Below are 22,281 nucleotides of genomic sequence, written 5' to 3' on the forward strand. Positions count from 1 at the left end.
GTGGTCTAGTGGTGAAGGCACCAGGCCAGAAACTGGGAGACCGTGAGTTCTAGTCCAGGGCTTTTCAACTGGTGGTATGGGTACCACCTGTGGTACATTGGCACCTGACAGGTGGTACACGACCATCCTAGAAAAGTGGTAGCAGGGGAGGGTAATGAGGTGAACCGGTGACAGCACCACACAAGCCTGAGCGAGAGAGGGCTGGAGCTGCAGGGCTGTCAGGGCTCAGCGGAATCGCCAGGATCAGTGCTACTTCGGGGCTGTCAGGGCTCAGTGGAAGCACCAGGATCAGTGCCAGGCTCCAGCTGGAGCTCGGCGCTGATCCCAGCGCTTCTGCTGAGCCCAGAAGCGCCAATCAGCTAGAATGTTGCAGCATCTCCAGGATCTTGTGATTTACATTCAGATGCTTGGCAACTGATTCATATTTATGACGGTCACAGTGTCCCAGGGTCCTGTGAAGTGACCAAAACGTGCTTCAATCACCCAGCAGACGGGGGGAATAAAATCCAAACACCCCCCACCCCACCCCCGCTGCCAATCCTCAACAGAAATGCTCACAACAATGAAAACCTTGGACAGGAGGAAGAGCGCCTCCGGGTGGGCAGGCAGGTGTCTTCCTCCTCTGTGACTTGGGGGGCACTTTTTTCAGTGCCATTGTAACTTTGAACAGTCACTAAGCAAACTGTTGTAAGTCAAGGACTACCTGTACTTCATCACTTTTTTCAATTTTTTTTTTAGTCATCAAGTTTTTGACACTTGATGGTACTCGGATGTTGCCATATCCTAAAAGTGGTACAATGGGTGAAAAGGTTGAAAAGCCCTTTTCTAGTCCCATCATAGCCATGAAAGCCAGCTAAGTCATTTTGGGCCAGTCAGTCTCTCTCGGCCCAATTCACCTTGCAGGATTGTTGTGTTGTGTAGATGTTTCTGCCATCTTGAGTTATTTGTAAAAAAATAATAATGAAGGATGCAAATAAATAAATAATCCCAGCAAAGCCTTACCGGAGCTTTGTGCATTTGAAAGGCTAACAAATTTAATATGTCATAGACTGTCATGGATTACAATCCACCTCCTTATCTTCGTCTGCCCTCAAAAGTATCTACACGCTGCTACTGCTATTATTTCCATACATTTCGATCTGATATGCATTCCAGTATTTCCTATCCTATCACTGATAATGTTACCTGGTTTAGTAATGAAACATCTGCAAGAAAACCTCCAACCTCAGGGAACATCAAAGACCTCACAGTGGTCTTTATCCTTCCTTCCTATCATAACCTGTTGTCTGAATTCCACTTTACAAACTCAGGCTGATTCATAGTAGTAAAGGAAGCAACGCTGCCCCTAGCTAGTGCTGTTGAGATGTGAAGGAACACAGCACAGATACGTTGGCTCCCTTGCTAGCAGTTTGTGGTTTTAATGGCCCAAAGGACATCAGGAGGATACTAGAAGGCTAATAAATCATTGAATAAACAAAGTATGCATATACAATAGTGGTAATTTCCCTGCTGGTGACTTCAACCAACTTCTTAGGAACATTCAGCCATTGTTGGAGTTACATGAATCTTGTTTTTATTACTGCTATTTTGACAAAGCAGTGATTGGATGACTCTAGAAGACACTATAAGTGGCTATGAGGAAATGACGTACATAAGCCTTAAGAATGGCATCTCTTTTGCTATTGTTATTTTTTTACCATATTGGAGGCAACATCTCGCGATGAGAGAAAATATTTCTTCCAGCTGATTGCAGTTTGGGGGAGATGGATAAAATGTTCATTGGGATCACAATGAAAGCAGTTAAATAAGGTTCTTGCCTTCTGTCATCCCAATCCTGGTGGATGATTGTGTTCAGTAGTAGCAGTTGTTTTAAACTGTAAACATTATGCTAACAGCATTTATGTCATTAATAAATATGTAGTGTGGTTACAGATATCCTGGAAAACTAAGAAATGTAATATATGGTGGAATCTAATATCTAAAGCTAAGTAAATTTATTTTTTATTTTTTTTATTTTAATTCCATTTATATCCCGCCCTTCTCCGAAGACTCAGGGCGGCTTACAAGCTTAGCAGTAGCCTTCATTCTATGTATATGCCTGCTTATTAGGGCTTTCATACACACCCCAAGCGGCATTATTACAAAGTCAGCTTAATTGCCCCCAACAATCTGGGTCCTCTGCAATCTATGGTAAATCTAAGAATCTATAATCTAAAACTAAATCGTATTGATTTCAATGGGACTTACTCCTAAGGGTATATAAGATTACTGGCTAAGATGTCTAATTCTAATCATGGCTGGTAATGGCAATTCGTGCTTCAAGATACACCTTTCAAAAATTTTACAGGGTAGTCATAATTAATTAAAGCATTGACTGTCGTGTGTCTTAGTGAATAAAGTCCACCAGTGCTTTTCAATAGTGACAATTTAATATCAACATTTAGGTAAGAGTCCTGAAATTTTGGGGTTTCAAAGATGAAAGCTTTAGAACAAGGTCTCCCAATCCTGGCAACTTTAGAACACATGGACTTGAACTCCCGGAATTCCCTTAGCCAGCCATTCCTCATGCTGGATGGGGAATTCTGGGAGTTGAAGTACACATGGCTTAAAGTTGGGAAACCTGGCTGTAGATCAACTCATTTATTGGGTACCATGTCGGTGAAGTGATTTTCTCTGAGGTAGATCAGGTGGATCCTAGGATTTCCACTCTTGTCAAGCCAGGCCAGTGATCATTGCTTCTTTCCTTTTTCTCTTCAGACAGTAATTTTGTCCTGGGCAATGCCCAAGTCCGGGGAGCCTTCCCAGTGGTGTACTGTTCTGATGGCTTCTGTGAACTGACCGGCTTCTCCCGGGCTGAGGTCATGCAACGTTGCTGTGCCTGCAACTTCCTCTATGGGCCTGACACCAGTGAGCTGGTGCGCACCCAGATACGCAAAGCCCTTGATGAGCGCAAGGAATTTAAAGCTGAGCTCATCCTCTACAGGAAAAGCGGTGAGTCCAGTTTCTGACAACATACTTTGAATTGCAAAGGAACCGTTGGGGGGAAGAGTTTGTACCAGGGAGTGGAAAATGGAAGTTGAAATAGATACTGTGGAAAGAGAGTCTGTCTGTCTACCTTTCCCCCCCCTCCCCCTCCCCGTCTCTCTCTTTCTCTTCCTTTTTCTCTTTCTCTCTCTCTCTCTCTCTGTGTATGTGTGTGTTATGAATAATGCTTGAGGGAAAATTAGCTAGGAAAGAAAATCTTTAGTAACATGCAGCAAGTGAATGTCAGTGGCTTGGGCTGGCTAAGCAAGTTGCGTTGCTCTGCTTCCCTGTCCTACAGAACTGTGTAAACTGCAGTGCTCTTGTTGTCTTGTCTATCCGGACCTTGTCTCTTGCAGCAGAGATCCTTCTGGAAGCATTTCAGGTGTGAAGAACATTGGCGGTGGCCTTAGATCAACTCATTTCTTCACGTTTGGCATGAACAGGAGCGGCTTTCCAGAGCTGTCCCCTGCTTCCCTGGTTTTTCGTTTCAGTTGAAAGCGTGTGTGGGGCTCAAAGGCATCCACTGCACCCCAAACCAGTGCCCTGGGTTGCATTGTCTGTCTCCCCTTATATATCCTCGACCTGTGACTCTTTCCATTGCCAAGGAGGAAGCGATTGGAAAAAAAAAGACTGCTATTTTATTTAGCACGCTTAGGAATGCCCAGAGCCACACACCTACACGCAGGCTGAGATTCGTTCACACCACCCCTCCCACTTCTGCGTGAACACCAAAGATGTCTTGAGAGCAGATGGCGAGTGCCATGTTGTGGAATAACAATTCTATACCCAGTGAGTAAAGGAGGCCAACAGATATAAAGAGGTTTATTCAATAACAGTAAGAAGCAGATACCAGCACCGGGGCAGCGGGTAGAGCGTGGATGTCACTGTACTAATAAACACGCATATCACAGTGGGTCCCTTTATATTCACACCCATCCACAAACCCACATTTTATTAAATTTATAAACTTAATAATTTGTTAAATTAAGAGATTAAAGGCAATAAAATTTAGAAAAAGGTGTATGGTAAATAAAGAAAAATAATAAGTGAAAAAGAGGTACAAAAAGAGAAGAAAGGAAAAAGGGGGGGCAGAGAAGGTTATAAAAAGGGAGCCTCAAGTTATGACTCCTACCCTTTTCTACCAAGTAATGGCTATCTTAGTCTTTCTTCTTCTCTTTAACCCTTTCAACCCCCAAATCCATAAATCGTCAATTCAGTCTTTCCTTATTTCAACAAAAAGTCCTTTTAAGGATTCCAGCCTTTTTTTAAAAAAAAAGTCTTTCTTGTTTTTCCCTGACCAAATTGGTTAGTTTTGCACTGTCTACATGCTCCATCAATTTTATAATCTAACCGTGGGCATTTCTTTATTCTTCTTTGTGCATTCTGTAACCTTGCCACAGGGACACGGTGGCTCAGTGGGTTAAGACGCTGAGCTTGTCGATCAGATGGTCGGCAGTTTTGCAGGTCGAATCCCGAGTGCCGCGTAACAGAGTGAGCACCTGTTACTCATCCCAGCTTCTGCCAACCTAGCAGTTCGAAAGCACGTAAAAAGTGCAAGTAGAAAAATAGGGACCACTACGGTGGGAAGGTAACAGCGTTCTGTGCGCCTTTGGCGTCTAGTCATGCCGGCCACATGACCACGGAGACGTCTTCAGACAAGCGCTGGCTCTTTGGCTTTGAAACGGAGATGAGCACCGGCCCCTAGAGTCGGAAACGACTAGCACGCATGTGCGGGGGAACCTTTACCTTTACTTTAACCTTGCCACAGTATCCATATGTACAGTATTAATTTCCCATTTTCCTTTTCTAATTCAGCGTCCGTAAAGCTCAACAGAAATGAAACCAGAATTATTTCTATGAATTTCCGTCAGTTTCAGGGCTGATTCTTTGCTTCAATTCCTGCTTTTCTTCTCATCAAACCAGGTCGTAATGCAACTAACAATAGAACTAAAGATTTAAAAAAATGCAATTTTATTTTATTCGTTAAATTTATATACTGCCTATTTTGCTATCCGAGTGAAAGGTTTACAGATTAAAAACTATAAAGCCATATAAAAAGGCACAGTTAAAAAAAAACAGAGTTAAAAAGACGGAAGAAGCACCCTCAAACCATCAACCACCCTCAAGATTGCATACCTTGATTAGACTTCCATGCCAGTTCCAAAAAGGCCAGAAGAGTGGGGGGCAGCCTCGCTTTAGGGGGCAGGATGTTCCTTAGGGCAGAGGCCACGGCAAGAGAAAACTTTTTCCCCAGTCAAAATTTTTGAGCTGACAAGTCTGTAATGTATCCTCTTTGCCTCTCCGGGCCAATGTAATTGGGACAAGATAGTTTTTCAGGTTGCCTGGTCTCATGCCATGAAGGGGCTTTAAAGTTGATAAGCAACAACTTGAACTGGACCCAGAAGAAACTTAATGCAGCTCACGCAGCAGAGGTGTGTGTTGTGATTCAGGGTCAGCCTGTGGGTTCGGCAATTGGGTCGGACGACTCAGAGGAGGAGGGGGGTGTTGAAGAGCTTGCTGAGGGGGTTGGAGAGCTTGCTGATGAGAGCCCTCAGAGAGGCCCCTCCCACCTGGTCACGACGCAGACCCAGCTGTGTGAGCCTGACAGCGTGGATGAAGATGACCCACAGCTGGCCCTGTTCAAGGACGCCCGACGCAGGAGGCAGTCAATCAGGAGTAAACAGAGGAAGGCAATGGGGCACCTCGGAAGGAGGCAGAGAGAAGCCACACCCTGAACTGTATAAAAGGGGAATGCGTGGGAGGGCTGGTTTGTTGTAGGCAACCGTTTGAATAGCTCCTGTTTCATGGTTCGTGTCTTGTTCTGTTTGCTTTTGTATCCATAAATTTGGCAGGCTTAGTTCCAGCCTCTTGCCTTCTTGTAAAAGGGGTTGTCCCTGCCTTTTCTACAGGGCCGGTAGCAGGCTGGTACAGAACAGTGTGCTCAGAACTGCTCGCGCAGCCACGTTTATGTTTATGATTAAAGCTCAACACCAGTCAGCTAATAAGGCTTTGATGTGCAACCCATCATATTAAAAACACATAAGGACGCATATAGCACCCATTAAGCACAGCACAACACACTTGAGTCTGATGATGAAAAGCCAGGCTGAATAGAATGGCTTTTGCTTGGACAGGAAGTATAGGAAAGGAGGAGGAAAGCTGGCAAACACACACACACACACACACACACACACACACACACACACACACACCGCCGCCAATTTGGGATTTTCAGAACCTGGGAGCAGCAAATCTCTTTGCTCAGTAAAGCAACATCTTTGGCGCTGAGCCTTCTGTGAATAGCTGCTGACCTTCTTTTCTTTCCTGCCATTTCCTAGGTCTCCAGAAAGAGTTTGGAGCAGCGGAAAAAGATGAAGTTGGGGACGGTGGTAGGGAAGGTCATTCCCTGACACTCATACCAAGATCATCTTCTCACAGGGCTTCTTATCTTTCAGGTGTCCCTTTCTGGTGTCTCTTGGATGTGGTGCCTATCAAGAATGAAAAGGGGGAAGTGGCCCTTTTTCTAGTCTCCCACAAAGACATCACAGAGACCAAAAACAGAGCATCTGCAGAAAACTGGAAGGATGGAGGTGAGATCAAGCTAGCCATGGAGCCCATGAAGTAAAGGATAAAATTGTAAGATGTGGTACAACCTTACCTATGAGGGCACCAATTCATGGCCTCCTGAGATCTTGGGATACTACAACTCCCACGTGCACCATTGTCCATGCTGGCTATGGCATGATGGGAATTGTATTACCACACACCGGGGAGACTGGGCTACTGGATCACAGAGGTTTAAGAATCCTCAAGAGATTGTGAGATCAATAAGGAAGGTCCTTCTTCAAATGTTGGAGAAGGATGGTGGTGGTGGTGGTGGTGGTGGTGATGATGATGACGATAGCCGTGTTTCCCCCCCCCCTTCCTTCTGGTTACCATCCTGTGATTTGTAGCCCACAACTCTCAAAACAAGAGTAAGCATTCTGCAAACAAATGTTCAGTGGTGCATAAATGAAATGGAGTTAAGAGAACATGCAAATAAAACGGCTTCAGGTGCCAAGTAAAGACTCATGGGACCTCTTGGTAGCACAGCTGAAGACTCAGTCTGCTGGCAGAGATCCTGTCCCTTTTCCAATTGGATTACAGAACCCTAACAGACGTAGCTTCCTTGTCTCAAAGCTGGTGAAACTATTGATATGTCATGCATTGTTACAGACACAGGAGATCTGCCAGAAACAAAAGTGGCAAAGCTGTTCTTTGGCATATCACTATACATTATTCACCAAGCACCATATGAAGTCACTAGTGGGACATGAGCTTTCATTAATTAGCTGTTCATGCAGCTAACTCAGTCTGTTTTCGCTTGTTTACACTTCTTTACAAAGTATGGACATGATGGGAAAACGTTACACTTTCTGGTCTCCCTTTTTTCACTGATTTCTTTTGTTATTCTAAATGCTATCTCTTGGATACTCACGTAGTGTCAGCCTTTGCAGAGTTGAACCCTTTTGGTAATGTTAGTATCTCCTGCCCATAATCATTCTGGTGTAGCACTGGTTGTATGGTGGTAGATTTAAAAGGGCAAAAAAAAAAGTTCATCACAGACACAACCCCCATTTCTGGAAAATCTATAATATCTCCAAGGATAAGCATTCTGCATTTCTCATAGTTGAAGAAACTACAGCTTTGCTTAAAAATTCCACAGTGTGGATATTCCAAGCAAGCATAGCAGTAATACAATTTTCAGTAAGATTTATGGAACAGATAAGGGCCCCCTCAGCAGGCTCAACATGTTGCCCACGTGTGCATGTTCTGTATATTTTGGGCAATCACTGTAAGACTAAAGAATTAAACAGAGATTGGAATCCTGTTCCCTGACAATTAGGAATCCTGCTGTGATTTCACCAGTCATTAGCTGCTCACTTTCATCTGAGGACCAAATGAAGCATAATATTCATTGTCAGCTTGTCCTTAACAACTGTAGGACCTCAGTGGCCCTTCGAGGTAGCCCTTAGCTTGCAATTATTCATTAACAATGGTTTGAAGCTACAAAGGCCTTGGGAAAAGTAACTTATGACTCATCCTTGAAGTTATGACGATTGCACCACCCCCACGATCAAGTCGTCGCAATTCAGAGGCTTGGCAAGCGGCTCACACTTATGAGAGTTGCTGTGTTTTATGGTCACAGGATCGCAGTTTGCAGCCTTTCCAGCCGACTTCCATCAAGCAGAGTCAATCGTGGAAGAAGGATTTGCTTAATGACCACAACCGAATCACCTAATGATCACATGATTTGCTTAACGATCACTGTGATTCTCCTAACAATTGTGGTAAAAATGATTGTAAAATTGGGTTCAGTTACATAACGACTCGCTTAACACAGAGGTCCCCAATCTTTTGGGCACCAGGGGCCAGTGCCATGGAGAGAGGTTTTTCCGCAGGCTGGAGGAGGTGTGATTTTGTGTAATGCCCACATATCATGGATGGGGCTTTGCTTGTTTGTGCGGCCCAGTTGCTGGAATGCCGCAGCCCAGAACGGAGCTTGGAGACCCCTGGCTTAACAAACACATCACTTAGCAATCAAATTTCCAGTCCCAATGGTGGGTCCTAAGTCAAGAACCAACTGTATTTGTTTTTGCCTTTATAAGCTACACATAATTGGGTATGTGTAGTTTAATGAAGAGAAGGGTGAGGGGTGACATGATAGCAGCGTTCCAATATCTCAGGGGCTGCCACAAAGAAGAGGGAGCCAAGCTATTCTCCAAAGCACCTGAAAGCAGGACAAGAAACAATGGATGGAAACTAGTCAAGGAGAGAAGCAACCTAGAACTAAGGAGAAACTTCCTGACAGTTAGAACAACTAACCAGTGGAACAACCTGCCTCCAGAAGCGGTGAATGCTCCAACACTGGAAGTTTTTAAGAAGAGACTGGACAGCCATTTGCCTGAAATGGTGTAGGGTTTCCTGCCTTAGCAGGGGGTTGGACTAGATGACCTCCAAGGTCCCTTCCAAATTATTATTATTATTATTATTATTATTATTATTATTATTATTATTATTATTATTATTATTATTATTATTATTATTATTATTATTATTATTATTATTATTATTATGCTGCATGTGTGTTCACTCAGTCGTTCAGTCCCTAGTCATCTCACAACTGGACTACTGTAATGTGCTCTACATGGGGCTATTGTTGAAGAACATTTGGAAGCTGCAGCTGGTGCAGAGTGAGGCAGCACAGGTAATTTTGTGGGGGGGCAAGAATGGCCCCAGCCACACCACTGCTCCATGAGCTGCATTGGTTACCAGTCTGCTTCAGGGTGCAATTCAAGGTGTTGGCGATCCCCTTTAAAGCCCTTCATGGCATGGCTCCAGGTTACTTGAGGGACCGTCTCGCCCCACTGGGATTGACCCATCCCACTCATGCCAGCAGTGAAGGCCTACTGCGGGTCCCGTCAACCCGGTAATTTCAGCTGGTGGGGCCCAGGAGGAAGGCTTTCTCTTCCCTCCCCCCACTCTGCCCCGCCCTCTCTCCATGTGTCTTTGGCTTTAATGTTTGATTTTAACTTTTTATGTTTTAGATTTTGTGTTACTGTAAGCCACTCAGAGTTACCCTATGGCAGGGGTAGGCAACCTTGGCTCTTTTATGACTCGTGGACTTCAACCATGGCTGGCTCAGGAATTCTGGGAGTTGAAGTCCACGAGTCATAAAAGAGCCAAGGTTGCCTACCCCTGCCCTATGGTAAAAGGGGTGGCCAAATTTTTTTATAAATAAATAAATTCTGCTCCTTCCATCTACCTTTCCATGTTTCCTTTTCCTTAGACTATAGGATTTTTTACTTTTGCTCTAACAAAGTGTTTAGAGCAGTGTTTGGGGGAACGTGGCTCTTGCTTCCTATTCAGGCCCCTCTATTGTCTTCTTTATGTAAAACTGTTACTTTCGCTTAGCTCATTTTCAATTAGAACAGGGTGTAAACAAGTTTTCTCCAGTTATATTTCTGCTGATGAAAGAAAACAGTGGCATTTAGGATAGTATCCAAAAGAAAAAGAAGCATTTTAATACCTAATTCTCAGGCTCCAATTCCTTAGGAGTAAAGCTCTTTGAATTTAGACTTTTCTTCTGAAGTAGCATCTATATCTTAATTTCTCATTATGACCAGTTTCCTGGACATATTAATGAACAGATATATATGAATGTCTAGTCTAGCCCAACGAAGAGAAGGACTAAGGATGACATGATAGCAGTCTTCCAATATTTGAGGGGCTGCCATAGAGAGGAGAGGTCATATATTCTGCAAAACATCTGAGGACAAAACAAGAAGTAACAGATAGAAGCTTAACGAAGAGAGAGCCAACCTAGAATTAAGGAGAAATTTCCTGACAGTGAAAACAGTCAGTGGAACAGCTTGCCTCCAGAAATTGTGGGTGCTTCATCACTGGAGATTTTGAAGAAGAAACTGGACAGCCACTTGTCTGGAATGGTAGGGTCTCTTGCTTGAGCAGGGGGTTGGACTAGAGGACCTCCAAGGTCCCTTCCAACACTGTTATTCTGTGTTCTCTAAGGAAGGCTGTTAAAGTTTTTCCTCTAAAGGATAAGCATTGACCATGTAAGGTTCTGTAATAGTAGAAGTCATCTCCAAGCAAGGGTAAAAACATTGCTGTAAAACTCAAATTTTGAGATATTTTCTCATTGAGAATATATTGGTTACTGCTGAAAGAGCAGATACACATCCTTCTTGCTGTTTTGTCTTTTGCTAGGTGGGCGGCGACGCTACAGCCGAGCTGGAGCTAAAGGCTTCAATGCCAATCGTCGGCGAAGCCGGGCTGTGCTTTATCACCTCTCAGGACATCTCCAGAAGCAGGGCAAAGGAAAGCGCAAACTCCACAAGGTACGTGGTATGGACAAGCTCCAGGGGACTACAGACCAAAGTGCAGCTTTTAGAAGTTTAGTGGATAGAAGTACAGAGACCACACAGGATCTCAGTTTGTTGAGTAAGGGAAAAGAGCTGAATGTTTATCACAAGGGACAAGGACTATAACACTATTTCACCCAGTACTCCAATCCTTTTGATCACAATTAAAAAAAACAAAAATATTATATTAAATCTCAAAAGATTAAGAGATAAGATCATACATACCGAAAAGCAGAAACAAAAAGCTATCCAACCTTGGGGGGGAGGGGTGAAATCAATGGAAATATATTTCCGAGGCATTTTAAAATGAAAGTAACATTCATGTATCAGCACTATCGGTATTACATGAATATGGGGCAACCTGAATCCCATCTGAAAAGAAAATTGTGGACCTTGAAGGACACTAGATGTGATGTTGCTCTGTCATCTAAACAAGACGATGCTTGAAGGAGGATCTCAAAATTGCTTGATTTCACCTGTCTCAGATTATCATGAGTGAGTACCTTCAAGATCAAAACCAATAGCTTGAATTGGCCTCAGAAGAAAAATGAGCAATCAATATACAGGTATGGCAGGCATCCTCTAGTTTGCCTTGGTCAACATTTAACAACCTTCCATAGCAATGGAAGTCTACATCTGTCTTCATGGGCAGACCAATAGAGAATGTATTTGTAACATATTCATCTGAATGATTGTGTCCAGGTCCTTTTTTGGAAACAGGCACAAATGACTCAAAATCAATAGTAATCAGTAGTAAAGTAACTAAGAGAGACCATGATGACTTATCTAGGAAACTGTAAGCAGAACTAAATCCAAGATCTTTCCTGAACCAATGGGGATCCAGTTTTGAGATTGTTACTGGGGAGCAGTTCCTCAGTGCGTAATTCCTCAAAAGTCCCCATAAATCCTGTCAATACAAAATGGCCATGGCTCTTCAAGGATTTAAGTGTTGGCCAAATAACTGCTAGAAAATCAGCAACTGCTGATAGGGTTCATTACTTACTTCGTGTTTATTAACGTTTAGTAGAGTCAAACAAGATATATATTTTAAAAAGCAGGAATCCCAACTTTTGGAATTCTTGGTGCTCTCTGATTTGGTTGCTTGCTTGCAACCATTTCATTACCAAAGTAGATAATATCATCAGTGCTAATGAGTGTGGGGTTTGCTCCCTGTTTATCAACATAGCTTGTTCTGCCAGTGCTGATGGGGGTATGATTTTCTCCTTGGCAGTTCCTTGATTAGGGCATTGATTTCTCCTTAAGTGTTTGTTTTCTTCCTCTTCCTCTTCCTCTTCTTCTTCTTCTTCTTCTTCTTCTTCTTCTTCTTCTTCTTCTTCTTCTTCTTCTTCTTCTTCTCCTTCTCCTTCTTCTTCTCTCTCTCTCTTTCTTCTCTCTCTCTCTCTCTCTCTCTCTCTCTCTCTCGTCTCTGTTGCTGACCAAGATAATTTGTGCAAAAGCTTACAAGCAAACCAAGTGAGCATTTTTCATATATTCCCTCCAAGTCTCCAAGAGATAAAATGATCCTATCTGTAGATGTCCTCCATCTCTCTGTAGAGAGCTCCTGCACACTTATCTATCTCCTATTTTAGGGAACCATAAGCCCTGAAGTTATATAATCCCATGATTATCTAGACATTAATTTATGCTAATGAAGACCACTCTGAAATGATTTTGCAGCTTCTATTCCATATGCAGAAGCCAACCAGTTGGCAATTCATTCTCACTTCGGTGTGGGTATTTTTTACTACTTTTTAGGATAGAGCAGGATTAGGCAACCTTGGCTCTTTTATGACTCATGGACTTCAACTCCCAGAATTCCTGAGCCAGGAATTCTGGGAGTTGAAGTCCATGAGTCATAAAAGAGCCAAGGTTGCCTACCCCTGGGATAGAGCAAGGCTAATTTAAAGATGAAGAATAAGTCATGCAGCATATACAGCTCTGTCTTCCAAGAATATGGTACAGATTTTATAAATAACACTCAAAATCTACTGCCCAAGGCAATTCTTCTCCCTGATTAATGTAACAGCTGGCCCATTTTTAAAACAAAAAATCAACATTTCTTTATTAAACATACACTAAATATGGATCAGGTTCATTCACTGCAAAAGTTAAAACAGATTCTGAAACAACAACAAAAAAACCTGAAAAGCACATTAAATATCAACAAACTAAGGCAGCCCCATTGAATGTGCTTGTATTTATTTGGTTTAAGTTGTAAAGCAGTGTGTAGCTACTTGAGCATGCAACCAAACTTCTTAACTTCCATACTTGATGGATTCCTGGGGGACACCCTGCTCCCCCCAGCCAATGTAGGCTGGGTTGAGAGGCTTTGCTCAGTGCTGGGCCACCTGCTTTGCATGGTGACCACTGCCATTGTTGTACCACTGTGGTTTTTCTAGCCTTGCCGTTCCGAGCATTTAATCTTTCTTATTGCTTTCTCTCCAGGGTGTGTTTGGTGAGAAGCCTGCCTTGCCTGAATACAAAGTGGCCGCCGCTCGCAAGTCGCCATTCATCCTGCTGCATTATGGTACCTTCAAAGCTGGCTGGGATGGACTGATTCTCCTGGCCACGCTGTACGTGGCTGTCACGGTGCCCTACAGCGTCTGCTTCAATGGCACCAAGGATGAAGGGCTTCCAGAGGCTTCTCGTGCGCCCCCCAGTGTCTGTGATCTCTCTGTTGAAATCCTTTTTATCTTAGGTAAGGGGGCAGGTATCAGCACCTGGGAGGCCACATTCCAGATTAAGATGCAAACGGGCCCCCTGTTTAATTCCTGACGTTCCAAGATAGAGGAGAATCAGGGAGCACCTATAGTTGGTCAGTGTAAGTACTGGTTGTCCTCGGCTTAACGGCCATTTGTTTAGTGACTGCTTGAAGTTACAGAGACACTGAAAATGGTTACATCTGACTGGTCTTTGCACTTACAACCATCACAGCATCCCCATGGTCACAAAAGAAAATTTGGGCACTTAGCAACTGGCATATATTTACAATTGTGGCACCCCGGGGTCCCGGATCACCCTTTGTGACATTCCCAGCTGGCTTCTGACGAGCAAAGTCAGGTTTGCTTAACAATTGCACGATTCTTTTAACAACTGCAGTGGTTCACTTAACAACCATGACAAACAATGCAAAATCAGGCAGGACACATTGAACAACCTCCTTGCTTAGCGGTGGAAATTCTGGCCCCAGTTATGGTTGTAAGTTGAGGGCTACTTTTAATACTGAACTTGTCGGGCAACCATTCAGATCTACTCTGAAGCCCTGTGTGCCTTATATAGTTTTCAGAGTGCGGGGGCCTTTAGAAAGACTCTCGTTTCTCCGTTTGGGAATTTGGCAACTGAAATCGAAAAGTCCTAGTCTCTGGTTTTGAGGAGAGCCTGTGAAGATTTGGGATGGCATCTACCTGAAAAGCTCTTGGCTTCCAAAACTGGAGATTGCTAAAGAAACTAGCAACAGCAGTCCCAGATCAAAATTGGGGCATGGGGCTAGATCCTGCTTGGCCAGCTCAGAGAATTTCTTGCTCATTGCTGGCTTCAAGGGAGCCCTTTCTGCCTCCCTCCCCACCCTTCGGATTCACTTCTAACAAGCCAGGACCTCCCCATTAGGTGTGATCTCCTTTCACTGGCAAAGGAGTTGTTTGGGGGGGGCAGGTGTTCAGATATACATGAGCTTCCACTCATGTGACTGTTTTGCATAGTAAGGAAAACAGATGACGGCAGGCACAGCACGAAAGCATCAGCTGGTGAGAGCATGTTAAGTAGCCTGGCCTTTCCTACCAGCTGCCTTTGAGTTGTGTCCTTCTGCAACTTCCACACTTCCCAGGTGGCAGGATCAGGGATTGTCAGAGTTATAATCTTGGGATGCCTGGAAGGCAGCAAGGGAAGTAAGGCTTGCATAATGGTGGCCAACTGCCATTCTTTTACTGTTCTTGTTTGCCTTGTTTTGTAGACATTGTGTTGAATTTTCGCACCACATTTGTCAGCAAATCAGGGCAGGTGGTCTTTGATCCTCATGCTATATTCCTACACTACTTGACCCGCTGGTTCGTGCTGGACCTCTTAGCAGCATTACCCTTCGACCTTCTCTATGCCTTCAAGGTCAATGTGGTGAGTTGGGTTCGGATTCTCCACAATGGGGCACACAGAAGATGTGTCGATTCTGCAAGGCTATTTCATGCAGTCATAAGTCTATCTTTGTAGAGAGTCAAGAGCTGCAACTTAGTTGATTTTGGCTCTTCTGCTATTGCTTACTGAACTTGGTCTTCCCTCAATATTTCATTTCTCGGTAAAATATTGCTGGAGAGTGTTTCAGCCTCAAAAGTATGGCTCCTGATCTGGAATCTCACATACTTTAACAAAAGTTCTCCCTGCTAATAGGGAGAACTTTCTGTGGCTAGGGAACCTTGCACTGAACTGAACTGTTAAAGTGTCTGCTCCAGCAGAAGGTCAGGCCATTGACGAGGAGGGTGTGAGTGTCGACAGACCATTGCCGAGAAGGCCTTGGGAAGGCTGTCCAGATCTGCTTTAGTGCCAATGACTCTTTGTTCTTCACTGCAATTAAGTCTGGTTATTTCCAACTTGTAGGTGATTGTGCAGGGTTTGGATCAGTTCTAGGATCTAAAGCGTCCTTTAGAGCTCTTCGCCCAGGTAATTGCCACGCAGAAATCTTGAGGGAGACCAAAGTAGCACACTTGGGTCTGAAGTTCATTACAAGCCAGCGTGAATCTTCAAAAGCCAAAGTATCAGTTGGATGCATTTTAAAGTTACAACCTGAATGACTGTAAATAATTTTGTTAGCAGGTTAGAAGAAGTAAGACTTTTCTATTATTATTATTATTTTTTCCCCTTCTTGTACTGGTGTGGTATTTTATAAATTTAATTCAAGAGAGCTGTATTCCTCAAAAACAAGCATTCCTTGGTCAGGGGCCTTTATGATGTCGCCATGTTTCTTCTCTTCTGCCAGCACAACATTCCCCTTTGACCCCAGCGAGGGCTGTCTAGGCATATCCGGTCTTTTCTTTCTCACCCAGTACTTTGGGGCACACCTGCTGAAGACGGTGAGGCTCTTGCGGTTACTGCGGCTGCTGCCCAACCTGGATCGGTACTCCCAGTACAGCGCCGTGGTGCTCACCCTACTCATGACCGTCTTTGCCCTTCTGGCTCACTGGGTCGCCTGCGTCTGGTACTTCATCGGCCAGCGGGAGGTCGAGAGCAGCCCCTCCCAGGTGCCCGGGATAGGTGCGTGCCAGGGGGCTACCTTCCTGGGGGGGGCTTGGGGGCAGCTCAGGGAGGGTTACTTTCTTCTCTCAGATTCGAATCCCCAGACCCACTGCATGTTGCAACTTAGGGGAAGCCGTAAGGCCAAGTAGAAGCAGAAGGGCCTATATGAATGGGAATGGCACAACTTGCCACAGCCAACTCATCACGGACAACTCACCGCAGGACAATTCAATTCAATTTAATTATTTAAAATAAATTAAAAAAAATATTTTAATTTTTGCCATTCACATTTCATTCTGCCCCTTCTTTGGCATCCTTTCTTTGATGATTCTATTCCAACATTTCTTTGATATTAGTGTAACTTTTGTCCCGCAATGAGTTGTCCTGTGCTGAGTTGTTCCGGAGTGAATTGGCCGTGGTGTGTTGGCCAATTCATATAAAATAGCTGTGGTCACCTCCAGTCAAGTGCAATAATAATCCGCACAGTCCCTCTCTTGTGCTTGGGGACCATGAGCTTTTGCATAATTACCGTTCTCCAGCAGACTCTGGGGACTGCATGGTAACAAATTAACAAGTAACTGCCGCATTGGCTTTTTGATAGGGCTGCCAGATCCCTAGGGGTGTGTGGAGAGACTCAGTGCTCAAGGGTGATATATCTGTTGCAACTTGGTGAAGCGTGTTTTTTTCCCTTCCTTTTTTAAAAATGAAGAGAGCTGGGAAATCTCCAATCTCTCTGAATTTATTTTTGGTTTAGGGTTGGATTTCTTGCCTCCGTGCTTTCAAATTATATTCATCCTCCCATACGGTGCCTTTTAAATATATGTTGGCTATCAACTTGGACAGTACGAATTCCTGATTTGCCCCACTCCCTTTGAGCATGCTGGGTGAAACGATGGGAACTGACAACCAACACATCCAGATGGCACTTCATTGGGGAATGCTGTTTTAATCCTTCATAAATGCTGCCTCTGGCTCACTATCTCCCAGAGAAAAGAGAGAGAAAGCTAGTGATGCTGGGAGGATGAGCTGCAGAGAGAATGGGATAAAGTTCGCCTTGGGCTTGGGGCCTGTACAGAGAGCTTCCCTTTGTCTTCTGGCTTTTCAAACTCCTATCCGACTCCTTCCTCAGGGCTCTGCAAGAAGTGGAATGGGGAAGGAGTCCTGAGGAGCTCCTGAGACCTCACAGTCTCACTTCTATTGATCCCTGAAAGCAATTAGGATGGAGGGTCCTTCTATTCTCTAGCTCACTTTTCACCATCGCAGGATTTACGGATCTTAATGATCTGGGGCAATTCTATTCTGTGGCTTAATGGAAACACACAGTGATTAGCCTGACTCAGACATACTGCTACCTGGATCTGTTGCAGAATCAAGAGACTCAGACCCCGGAATCAAAAGAAGTTTGTTTTATTTTGGGCAAAAGGTTCAGACAAAAAGCAATAGAATCATCTGAACACGTTTTCATGGGAAAGCAAGTACATATATAGTTTTCAAAAGTAGCAAAACACGGAAATGTAACTTATGAGCATTGATTGGTTACTTGAATTACAGCCCCCAACTCCCCTTGTCGTATAGCCCCTAGCCCCCCTTGTTACTATGCTGAATTTAGCTAAATATCTTGCAACCGTTCACTGATCGAGGTCACAGGTTCCTTGCAGAAGCACCTAAGTTTCCAGCACCATGTTTGTGGTTAGCTACAAACGAGACATAAGTGGTTAGATGTATCACAGCTCTATGCTTGACTAAATAGGTGTGAGAGACAGATGAACTCGTGGTCTGGCATTTTCCATTTCCTTGTTCTTTTCTAACTAATACACACGTTTACTTTATGCCTCACTTTTATGTCCTGCCTTCACTTTATGTCCTGTCTCACTTTATGTCCTGCCTCAGATCAGTGTCTAAGTCAGTGATAGCGAACGTCTTGGGCTCAGCATCTCAAGAATTTAGAAAATGACTAATTTGACTCTGCTGCTCTCTCGTTCTCTCTCTCTTGTTCTCTCTCTTTCTCTCTCTCTCTCTCTCTCTCACACACACACACACACACAAAGATAAAGAGAAACAATTCTGTTTCCTCCCTCTATTCATCTAGAGCATGGGTGTCAAACTCACCATGTCACGTGACGTGTCATGACGTATCGCGACTCTTTTTGCATTGCTGGCAATGGGGCGGGCGCGGCTTCGGTATGATGAAACCGGCCCGCAGGCCAGCAGTTTGACACCCCTGATTGACAGCATCCTGAACAGTGGTACTTGGCAGCAGCAGTGATGAACCTGGGCCTGAGGTTGAGGTCTGGACCTCAACATTCAGCCCTAGCACCACCGCTGCTATCAGAAAAGCTGCCCTGTGTGAGCCTTAGGTAATGGCACAATTGCCACGAGAATCTGCCACGTGACACTTACCTTCCTACGGTGTCGTCTTTCTGTTGACAGGGCTCTGTAGCCTACCCAAAACTCCTATGTGTCACACCAGGCCTTCATTCTTGAAGCAGCTTCGGAGAAATGCTCTTCCACGGCCTCTGAAAACCATGTGAAAGGAGGCCCCATTCTCACACAATTTTTGGAGGCTGTGGAGGATACACAAGAGCGCAGCCCTCTCCCATGGCCTTGGCAGCTTCCACAACCTCTAAGAATTATGTGAAAATGGAGTGTGCTTTCAAGAACAATTGTTCTTGGGTGTGGTGAATACTGGCATGTCACCAAAATGTCATGGTGTGTCACCCTTGACAAGAGTGTCATAGATTGGCCATCACTGCTCTAAGCAGAAAACTACTGTCTACATTCATTTCTCAACATTGCACATAGCTGCTTGGCTAGGTCTCTGGTATCCCTCTCTACAACATAAATGGCCTTAGCAAATGCCCTATGTGAAAATTTTCACTTAGATACCAATGGATGTGACTGGCTTATATGTGTGGTGACAGGGGACAAATAGTGCTGCTTAAGCATGGATTCTGGGTGGGAGCAGTTTGCATGAAGAAACCTTATGGTATATATGGCCATTGCCAGGGTTTTTAAACTGTGTCCCATGGAACCCCAGGTTCTTATAAGAACGATGAAGGTGATGGGTGAAGGGTTAAAAAAAAAAGTTCACCAAACTCGGCTAGTTTTCTATCAACAAGAGCTTCACCACTTGATCAGGGTTTCCAGGAACTAATTAATTAATATTTGTGAACTAAGAGGTTCCTTGGGTGGGAAAACAAATAGAAAAACCACTGGTCTATAGAAGGGTAGTAATCATGAATTCAGGGGGTGTGTGCCTCCCTGTGTGGTGAAAGGAATATTTGTAGAGGGATATGACATATCCACAGAAAATATCTTTAAAGCCAGCCAAAAAACCTGACCATCTAGAAGTTGTTGATTCCCATCTCTCCTGGGCAATATGACCAGTGGGAAAGATGCCAGGAATTATGGTTCACCAACACCTGGAAGGCTAATACGTTGTGTACCCCACTTTTTTTTTAACATGATAGTGTTAAAAGAGATTCAGGTAAAACCTCATAAAAGACGACAGATCAGATACTTTAGACAAGCAGCAGAGGCAGGCAATTGCCTGCATGCTCTGATTGTCCAAAGCTATCTGTTGGACCAATGTTGGAACTTCTATCTCCTAGCCCAGGGGTAGGCAACCTTGGCTCTTTTATGACTCGTGGACTTCAACTCCCAGAATTCCTGAGCATAGCTGGCTCAGGAATTCTGGGAGTTGAAGTCCACGAGTCATAAAAGAGTCATAAAAGAGTCATAAAAGAGCCAAGGTTGCCTACCCTTGTCCTAGCCTATAAGGCTTTACTATTTAGGTTCTTCTCCAGGACACTGGACCAGAACAGGTTGTGTCTGCAGCTGGCACATTTTTGAGAAAAGAACCCAGTCTGTAGGGCGAGGAAATAGCATTCAGGGGAAGGATCTTAGCCTGGATTTTCTTCTAGCTTTGCTTCCTTCTTCCCCACCCTTGCAGGTTGGCTGCAGGAGCTTGCTCGACGCCTGGAGACTCCCTATTACCTGGCTCAGAGGAACAGCAGTGGTGAAGAAGAACCCACCAACCAGACCACTTCCTCCCTGAATGGCACAACTTGGGAACTCTTAGGGGGACCCTCCCTGCGCAGTGCTTATATTACCTCCCTATACTTTGCCCTCAGCAGCCTGACCAGTGTAGGCTTTGGCAACGTATCGGCAAACACAGACTCAGAGAAGATTTTCTCCATCTGCACCATGCTGGTGGGGGGTGAGTTGGGCTCTGCCCCTGGGTGGGATATCAAGGAGAACCAGCAAGACCTCCCCAGCATCTTTCTTCCTCCTCTGCCTTCTCCTCCTCCTCCTCCTCCTCCTCCTCCTCCTCCTCCTCCTCCTCCTCCTCGCTTCTAACTCAGGTTCCTGGGCAATCTAGTTCTCATGACAACAGGCCAAGCACCTTCTATTATTGTGAGTTTTATTTTGGTACATCACCAACAACCAGCAAGGTGGTTCTTACGTCCTTAGCCTCCTTCCAATAGTAAGAAAATAAAACCAGATGGCTGATCTCTGTTCTTCTCAGATTGTGGAACACATTAGTGGTGGGAAATGAAAGCTGCTTTTTTTAAATTTAGACCTGACTTTTAATTGTCAGACTAAGGAAATCAAGGAGAAATAAGAGACAGGGGGGTTGGGGTGCACCAGGCGCCTCTCGTTCACATGCTCTGTGGCTAACCTTCAGCAAGGTTATTGAAAGGGGAAAAAGAAGAAGAGATGCCAGCGTAGGGGAGGCCCATCGGTTGCCTGGGAATTCTACTCCTGATTCAGTTTTTCTGCTGCTTCTTCCACCTCATATTCTCTAGATCAGGGGTCTTCAAACTTGGCCCTTTTATGACTTGTGGACTTCAACTGCCAGAATTCCTCAGCCAGTGTGCCTGGCTGAGGAATTCTGGGAGTTGAAGTCCACAAGTCATAAAAGGGCCAAGTTTGAAGACCCCTGCTCTAGATGTTCCCTAGATTCTCAGCTCCTCAGATTCTTGGCTGTCATATTTGTGGGTCCAAGACAGCTAGAGGTTGCAAGATTCGGATTAGTTTGATTAGTTTGTGGATTGATTGCAGAATAGTGGGATTACAGCCACGACTACAGTTATGGGGCAAGGATGTGTGTGAGAGAGACCAGCTTCTTAGGATATCATTATTATTATTTTTTGGAGAAAGAGGCAGCAGCTGGGGAAGAAGTCTAATTTACACATTCAGAAACACAATAAATAATGAAGTGACCACTCAGATAAACAACTTCATCTCAGGCCAGGACATGCAGAAACAGGTCCACAGAATGAGAAGATTAAAAGTTTATGAATTGGACGACAGGTAATCCTCAACTTACAACTATTCATTTAGCAACCGTTCAAAGTTACAACCACTCTGGAAAAAAAACCCACACATATAACCAGTCCTTGCACTCACAACCGTAGCAACTTACCCACGGTCACACAATCAAAATGTGGGGCACTTGGTAACATGTGTTATGACAATTGCAGCATCCTGGACTTGTGTAATCACCATTCGTGATGTTTCCAGGTAGCTTCTGACAAGCCAAGTTAATGGGGGAAGTTGGATTTACTTAACGAGGACGCGAGCCGCTTAACTGCAGCACTAATTTGCAAAAAAATAAATAAAATTGAGCTTAGCATGAAAATTCTGGTCCCAATTATGACTGTAAGTTAAGGACTTACCTGTCCTGTGTCATATAAATAAAGAAGAACCTATTTGAAATCCTTACTTCTACACAAGAAACAAAACAACAACAAAAAACCACCTTGCGAAATAGAAAACTATCATTATAGGGAGCAGGCCAGGTCAGAGGAGTTCTTCCTTGGCTCTTTTTATTATTATTATTATTATTATTATTATTATTATTATTATTATTATTATTATTATTATTATTATTATTATTGTTGTTGTTGTTGTTGTTGTTGTTGTTGTTGTTGTTGTTGTTGTTGTTGTTGTTATTTTTTTAATTCCATTTATATCCCGCCCTTCTCCGAAGACTCAGGGCGGCTTACAAGCTTAGCAGTAGCCTTCATTCTATGTATATGCCTGCTTATTAGGGCTTTCACACACACCCCAAGCGGCATTATTACAAAGTCAGCTTAATTGCCCCCAACAATCT

General features: G+C 44.1%; 1 protein-coding gene across 1 annotated transcript in view; it reads left to right on the top strand.

The window, feature by feature from the left end:
• KCNH3 (potassium voltage-gated channel subfamily H member 3) overlaps positions 1–22,281 on the top strand; it is an 84,043-nt gene that overhangs the window by 52,164 nt on the left and 9,598 nt on the right. The window contains exons 2-8 of the mRNA XM_081320903.1: positions 2,758–2,991; positions 6,480–6,614; positions 10,789–10,919; positions 13,389–13,641; positions 14,893–15,050; positions 15,974–16,181; positions 20,116–20,382. Of these exons, the coding sequence (XP_081177029.1) occupies positions 2,758–2,991; positions 6,480–6,614; positions 10,789–10,919; positions 13,389–13,641; positions 14,893–15,050; positions 15,974–16,181; positions 20,116–20,382 (1,386 nt within the window). The remainder of the gene's footprint in view (positions 1–2,757; positions 2,992–6,479; positions 6,615–10,788; positions 10,920–13,388; positions 13,642–14,892; positions 15,051–15,973; positions 16,182–20,115; positions 20,383–22,281) is intronic.

The sequence above is a fragment of the Vipera berus genome (assembly GCF_964194415.1).
Source record: "Vipera berus genome assembly, chromosome: 2".
NCBI classification, from domain to species: domain Eukaryota; kingdom Metazoa; phylum Chordata; class Lepidosauria; order Squamata; family Viperidae; genus Vipera; species Vipera berus.